The following is an 8,203-nucleotide window of genomic DNA, read 5'->3' as shown; positions in this document are numbered from 1 at the left end:
GAATCACCCACAGGAGAGCCATAATGTGAGGTGGGAGGATGGCAACAGCTTGTACCTTTCTTCAATATGATAAAAAAAACTTTTACTGTCTGATGAATAACGGAAGCAGTGGGTGGCTAGGTTTTAAGAAGTCTCGAGAATGTTTTTAATGTGAATTTACACACACATGCACACACACACACACACACACACACACACCTGAAGGAGAGTGAACTTCCCCAGCCACAGAAGAACATGATGCCCTCCCATTCCAAGGACCCACTGGCACGTGGTCAGCCTGCAACTGTGTCCCGAGTGTCCGTGGCTGTGTACGGGGCCTCTTACCTCACAGAAGCTCTGGCACTGCTGCTTCCGCAGGTCCCAGGACACCTTGCAGGGCTCCAGGCACTGGGAGAGATGAACAGGGAAAACCAATCAGTGAACACGGGAAAGAAACAAAGCCCAAAAGGAAAGAGCCCACCTGTGTGCACCCCTGGCTTTTCAGGGCCTACTTTCCCTAGTGACTTCGGGAAACACAATGAATCAGCAGCTCATCTGAACTCTGTGTATCACAGGAATATGAGGAAGAGCGTCACGACCGAGCAGGGACAGAAAGACATATGTTTCCACACAATCGAGAAAAGAGAGCCGCACGGTCTGGAGGCGACACGGAGGAGAAGCAGTTATATCCCCTGTCAGGCACAGCAGTGTGGATATTTACTTTTATTCAGTAAAAAATATTTTCTAAAGGTTGTGGTTACAGATGGATTCTTTTCTCATCTGCTTTAACAATAACTTGCTTTTAAATGGACAACATAGGGCTATTTTTTGAATATTCTTCTGTAAGTGACTGAAGTATTGCATTAAATATATGTATATGTGTGTATATATATATATGTTTATATATATCACACCCATTACTGTTAACTTATGTGTTTATCTCAGTGAATCCAGCAGCATTCACATTTGTCCAGTTTAATTACTCTATTAAAATGGATTGAATAAACCTGAATATGAGACTCTGCCATAAGAGCTTCAGAATAAAGTTTGAATACATATATATAATTTACACATATGATTTAATAAATCAAAGATAAGAGCCAGGATCCACTGTTCAGTAACAATTGTAATAATAAATATATTATTGAATGAACAAAGTATATATACATGTAAATGTAGGTTTTATATACATACTACTATATATAATATATAATTATAACACTTAAAATATAGTACTATATATACTATCTATATAATATATTGTAATAAGAGATAACAGCCAAGCCTCGTGATTGAAATTAAAATCTTACATTCATATGAATGGATATTTGATTCTCAAAATTATATTTTAATGCAAATTTTAATTAGTACAAATTAATCATCTCATATAGTTAAATGACAGTTTTCTAAATATTGGCATACCCTGGCTCCCATAAGCTCATGATTATTCTATCTATCTTTCATTATTGATAAATTTTCCAGTTGATATCAAAATTCTCAGTTAAATTTCAGACATATATAATGTAGAATTCAGAACATACACCCGTACTATATTTTCACTTTACTCTCTAGTACCCTCCCTGTTTTTTTTTTTTTTTTAAAGCTTTTTTTTTTTTTTTTAAATAAGGTTTAATTTATTTATTTATGGCTGTGTTGGGTCTTCATCTCTGTGTGAGGGCTTTCTCCAGCTGTGGCAAGTGGGGGCCACTCCTCATCACGGTGCACGGGCCTCTCACCATTGCGGCCTCTCTTGTTGCGGAGCACAGGCTCCAGATGCACAGGCTCAGTAATCGTGGCTCACGGGCCCAGTTGCTCCGCGGCATGTGGGATCTTCCCAGACCAGGGCTCAAACCCGCGTCCCCTGCATTGGCAGGCAGATTCTCAACCACTGCGCCACCAGGGAAGCCCCCTCCCTGTTTTAAAATACAGTTTAAAGATGAACTGGAAGACTCTATGTGAAATTTACTTTGCAAAAATCCATTGCTTTATTTTTCAATCAAAAATGCATATATGAAAACAAACTACTGACTGTATCAACTGTCAGTCTGTCACAGCACTGCTCTCAAAGTGTGATAAAGGACCAATAATATGAGCATCACCTTGGAGTTCATGGGAAATGCACTAGATGTACAGAGTCAGATCTCTGGGATTGGGAGCCAAGAATCTCTTTTAGCAAGTTCCCCTGAAAATCTTGGTGCTTACACTAAACTTTAAAAAGAACTGCCTTATTGTGGTAAACATTTCCCAATATATATGTGTATCAAATCATCACACTGTACACTTTAAACTTACACAATGTTATATATGTCACTTATATCTCAATAAAGCTGGGGGAAAAAAAGAACTGCTGTAGAATTTGATGAAAACAGAGTCTGTAATGGCTCTTTCTTGGTTCATGTAAGTATCATTTAAGAATCAGTCTACTTCTTGTGAGAATATTCTAGATTTGATATCCTTTAAATGTTGCATATGAACAATTCATTTTTAGTTATTTTAAATTAAAAAACTTGAGCTCGTCAATGATGCTTTTCCAAGACCTATATAAGCGTGTCCCAAGTCTATTAGTGTTCACCTCTTCCAAGCATGTTCTAAAACAGATGTACAATTTTTCACCAATATAACAATTCTAAAAGAATACCATTTTTCTAATAGCAATGAAATAGTTTAAAACTTGTCTACCTTACATATTTCATGAGCTCCCTAAAGAGTGAGTTTTGTTTCCTAAAGGTACATCCAATGCCTTACCCACAGAGCTATCCTAATTTGTTGCAAGACATTGGCTCCTAGTCAAAAAACTTTACTGGTCATTTAATAAATATGCTTAGACTTAACTCCTTCTCAAGACTACTTGAAATGAATAACTGACATTCTTTCAAATACCTTGCAATTTTTTTCATTTGAAGAAGTGGCCTACAACGGAGCAGGACCGCACCACAAGACCTGGGGATTTTTCACGGACAGAGGCTCAGCTACTGACAAGTTAAGTCTCTGTCATTTCACTCGGGAAACATCCAACAAGCATTTATTCCATATAAAAAGTGTTCAGTGCAATGTGGCTAAAAATGTCTCAGAATAATTATGTAATTCTTGCTTTCTGTCATTGCTGAAAATGTGAATTATGAAAACAAGATATTACATGTGTACAGTTGCATTTTCACAACTAGGGACATGCATGAGTGCATTAAAAAAGTCAGTCCTTTGTGATGTCCATGATTCCAAATAACCATATTCCTGACAACTTGTGGAATAAATGCCTTATAAAAACTAGATATCATTTACAAAAGTGGGCATATTTCTGAAATGCTAACAACAGCAATACGTAATGCACTTGTCTTCTTGTTAACCCAGAATCTCCATCTGTCAAGTCTAGCATTGGTATATGCAATTCATTTAAAGTTCTATTTTAATTGCATGCTTGCCTCATTTCCAGTCACCACTAATCAGTAGCACCTAAAGATACATCTCAAAATGCTACTAATGACAGCCAACATTTTCTTTTAGTAATCCTCTGTGAAAACTACCTGACAAGAACAGCCTAGATGTAAACATTTGAGTAAATCTTTGCAGGATAAATTTTCCAAAGGTCTGTTTCTTTATGGTGCTACTGGCCAGGTAAAATGATTTCAACAAAAGCTGAAGAGGAAAAAAATGACAGCCTTTTCTCTCACACTTTGAACAAGAAGGAAACACTTTCTATTTCTCCAAGTAATAATAATAAAAAAGTACTGCCAAAGAAAGGTAGTCGCAAAACTCTCTTCCATGTGTGAAGGGAGTAGAAGAGAAATAATACTACAAGCAAACAACTGCAACTCTAAGGGCCATGATCACATACTGTGTCAAACTACAAAAACAAACAAACAAAAACAGTAATCAAAGTTAGTATTTTAGCAAGTGGTTTAGGCTTTCAAGTTTTAGGCTGATCAACTGTTTGAAATCATTTCCTCCTAGGCTACTGCTTCAAGCCCAATGAAGAGAAACTTTACATTTCAGAGAAACTTAAAAAAAAAAAAAAAGGTTGAGCAAGCTAATCACATTGATCATCATTTGGAATGTAGCTATCAATTTTTTTTTTACTTAATCTAGAAAGATACATTCACAATATCACTTGCTCAGATGATAATTGTATATTAAATTTATATTTTTTAAATGTACAGTAATAGAGATTGGTTCAAGATGGTGGAGTAAAAGGACGAGTGCTCCCTCCCTCTTGTGAGAGCAACAGAATCACAACTAACTGCTGAATAATCATCGACAGGAAGACACTGGAACTCACCAAAAAAGATACCCCACATCCAAAGACAAAGGAGAAGCCACAGTGAAACAGGAGGAGGGGCGCAATCACAATAAAATCCAATCCCGTAACCGCTGGGTGGGTGACCCCCAAAATGGAGAATAATTATACCACAGAAGTCCACCACTGGAGTGAAGTTCTAAGCTACATGTCAGGCTTCCCAACCTGGGGGTCAGGAAATGGGAGGAGGAATTCCCAGAGAATCAGACTTTGAAGGCTACTGGGATTTGATTGCAGGACTTCGAAAGGTCTGGGGGAAACAAAGACACTCTTGGAGGGCACACACAAAGTAGTGTGCACATCGGGACCCAGGGGAAAGAGCAGTGACCCCATAGGAGACTGAACCAGACCTACCTGCTAGTGTTGGAGGGTCTGCTGCAGAGGCAGGGGGCGGCTGTGTCTCACCGTGAGGACAAGGACACTGGCAGCAGAAGTTCTGGGAAGTACTCCTTGGCATGAGCCCTCCCAGAGTCCGCCATTAGCCCCACCAAAGAGCCCAGGTAGGCTCCAGTGTTGGGTTGCCTCAGGCCAAATAACCAACAGGGAGGGAACCCAGCCCCCCCCATCAGCAGACAAGCGGATTAAAGTTTTACTGAGCTCTGCCCACCAGAGCAACAGCCAGCTCTACCCACCACCAGTCCCTCCCATCAGGAAACTTGCACAAGCCTCTTAGATAGCCTCATCCACCAGAGAGCAGACAGCAGAAGCAAGAAGAACTACAATCCTGCAGGCTGTGGAACAAAAACTACGTTCACAGAAAGATAGACAAGATGAAAAGGCAGAGGGCTATGTACCAGATGAAGGAACAAGATAAAACCCCAGAAAAACAACTTAATGAAGTGGAGATAGGCAACCTTCCAGAAAAAGAATTCAGAATAATGATCGTGAAGATGATCCAGGACCTCGGAATAAGAATGGAGGCAAAAATCAAGAAGATGCAAGAAATGTTTAACAAAGACTTAGAAGAATTAAAGAACAAACACCTAGAAGAATTAAAGAACAAACAAACAGAGATGAACAATACAATAACTGAAATGAAAAACACACTAGAAGGAAAGAATAGCAGAATAACTGAGGCAGAAGAACGGATAAGTGACCTGGAAGACAGAATGGTGGAATTCACTGCCACAGAACAGAATAAAGAAAAAAGAATGGAAGGAAATGAAGAGAGCCTAAGAGACCTTTGGGACTACATTAACATTGTAGAGGTCCCGGAAGGAGAAGAGAGAGAGAAAGGACCCGAGAAAATATGTGAAGAGATTATAGTCAAAAACTTCCCTAACATGGGAAATGAAATAGCCACCCAAGTCCAGGAAGTGCAGAGAGTCCCAGGCAGGATAAACCCAAGGAGAAACACGCCGAGACACACAGTAATCAAATTGGCAAAAATTAAAGACAAAGAAATATGATTAAAAGCAACAAGGGAAAAACAACAAATAACATACAAGGGAACTCCCATAAGGTTAACAGCTGATTTCTCAGCAGAAACTCTACAAGCCAGAAGAGAGTGACACGATATATTTAAAGTGATGAAAGGGAAGAACCTACAACCAAGATTACTCTACCTGGCAAGGATCTCATTCAGGTTCCATGGAGACATCAAGAACTCTACAGAAAAGCAAAAGCTAAGAGAATTCAGCACCACCAAACAAGCTCTACAACAAATGCTAAAGAAAATCCTCTAAGTAGGAAAAACAACAGAAGAAAGGGACCTACAAAAACAAACCCAAAACAATTAACAAAATGGTAATAGGAAGATACACACTGATAATTCCCTTAAATGTGAATGGTTTAAATGCTCCAACCAAAAGACACAGGCTCACTGAATGGATACAAAAACAAGACCTATATATATGCTGTCTACAAGAGACCCACTTCAGACATAGGGACACATACAGACTGAAAGTGAGGGGATGGAAAAAGCTATTCCATGCAAATGGAAATCAAAAGAAAGCTGGAGTAGCAATACTCATACCAGAAAAAATAGACTTTAAAATAAAGAATGTTACAAGAGACAAGGAAGGACACTACATAATGATCAAGGGATCAATCGAAGAAGAAGATATAACAATTATAAATATATATGCACCCAACATAGCAGCACCTCAATACATAAGGCAAATGCTAACAGCTATAAAAGAGGAAACTGACAGTAACACAATAATAGTGGGGTACTTTAACACCTCACTTGTTAAATGGACAGATCATCCAGACAGAAAACTAATAAGGAAACACAAGCTCTAAATGACACAATAGACAAGACAGATTTAATTGATATTTATAGGACATTCCATCCAAAAACAGCAGATTACACTTTCTTGTCAAGTGAACACGGAACACTCTCCAGGATAGATCACATCTTGAGTCATGAATCAAGCCTTGGTAAATTTAAGAAAACTGAAATTGTATCAAGCATCTTTTCTGACCACAATGCTGTGAGATTAGAAATAAATTACATGGGAAAAAATGTAAAAAACACAAACACATGGAGGCTAAACAATATATTACTAAATAACCAAGAGATCAATGCAGAAATCAAAGAGGAAATCAAAAAATACCTAGATACAAATGACAATGAAAACACAATGATCCAAAACCTATGGGATGCAGCAAAAGCAATTCTAAAAGGGAAGTTTATAGCAATACAATCCTACCTCAAGAAACAACAAACATCTCAAATAAACAACCTAACTTTACCCCTAAGGGAGCTAGAGGAAGAAGAACAAACAAAACCCAGAGTTAATAAAAGGAAAGGAATCATAAAGATCAGAGCAGAAGTAAATGAAATAGAAACGAAGAAAACAACAGCAAAGATCAATAAAACTAAAAGCTGGTTCCTTGAGAAGATAAACAAAATTGATAAACCTTTAGCCAGACTCATCAAAAAAAGAGGGAGAGGACTCAAATAAAATTAGAAATGAAAAAGGAGAAGTTACAATGGACACTGCAGAAATACAAAGCATCACAAGAGACTAACAAAAGCAACTCTGCCAATAAAATGGACAACCTGGAAGAAATGGACAAATTCTTAGAAAGGTATAAACTTCCAAGACTGTACCAGGAAGAAATAGAAAACATGAACAGACAAATCACAAGTAATGAAATTGAAACTGTGCTTAAAAATCTTCCAACAAACAAAAGTCCAGGACCAGATGGTTTCACAGGTGAATTCTATCAAACAGTTAGAGAAGAGCTAACACCCATCCTTCTCAAACTCTTCCAAAAATTTGCAGAGGAAGGAACACTCCCAAACTCATTCTATGAGGCCACCATCACCCTGATACCAAAACCAGATAAAGAAACTACAAAAAAAGAAAATTACAGACCAATATCACTGATGAATATAGATGCAAAAATCCTCAACAAAATACTAGCAAACAGAATCCAACAACACATTAAAAGGATCATACACCATGATCAAGTGGGATTTATCCCAGGGATGCAAGGATTCTTCAATATATGCAAATCAACCAATGTGATACAGCATATTAACAAATTGAAGAATAAAAACCATATGATCCTCTCAATAGATGAAGAAAAAGCTTTTGACAAAATTCAACACCCATTTATGATAAAACCTCTCCAAAAAGTGGGCATAGAGGGAACCTACCTCAACATAATAAAGGCCATATATGACAAACCCACAGCAAACATCATTCTCAATGGTGAAAAACTGAAAGCATTTCCTCTAAGATCAAGAACAAGACAAGGATGTCCACTCTCACCACTCTTATTCAACATAGTTTTGGAAGGCTTAGTCACGGCAATCAGAGAAGAAAAAGAAATAAAAGGAATACAAATTAGAAAATAAGAAGTAAAACTGCCACTGTTTGCAGATGACATGATACTATACATAGAGAATCCTAAAAATGTCACCAGAAAACTACTAGAGCTAATCAATGAATTTGGTAAAGTTGCAGGATAGAAAATTAA

At 37.8% G+C, this 8,203-nt stretch overlaps 1 protein-coding gene across 1 annotated transcript in view; it reads right to left on the bottom strand.

Moving 5' to 3' along the window:
- Positions 1-324: 324 nt before the first annotated feature.
- Positions 325-8,203, bottom strand: part of LOC309653697 (uncharacterized protein) — a gene marked incomplete at its 3' end in the record, with an annotated part of 111,830 nt that continues 103,951 nt past the window's right edge. Inside the window, exon 3 of the mRNA XM_082478538.1 lies at positions 325-387. Coding sequence (XP_082334664.1) covers positions 325-387 — 63 coding nt within the window. The remainder of the gene's footprint in view (positions 388-8,203) is intronic.

The sequence above is a fragment of the Balaenoptera physalus genome (genome assembly GCF_965194825.1).
Source record: "Balaenoptera physalus genome assembly, contig: HAP1_SCAFFOLD_929, whole genome shotgun sequence".
Taxonomy (NCBI): Eukaryota; Metazoa; Chordata; class Mammalia; order Artiodactyla; family Balaenopteridae; genus Balaenoptera; species Balaenoptera physalus.
Note: the sequence above shows the minus strand (reverse complement) of the source record. Positions and strands in the feature narration are given on the sequence as shown.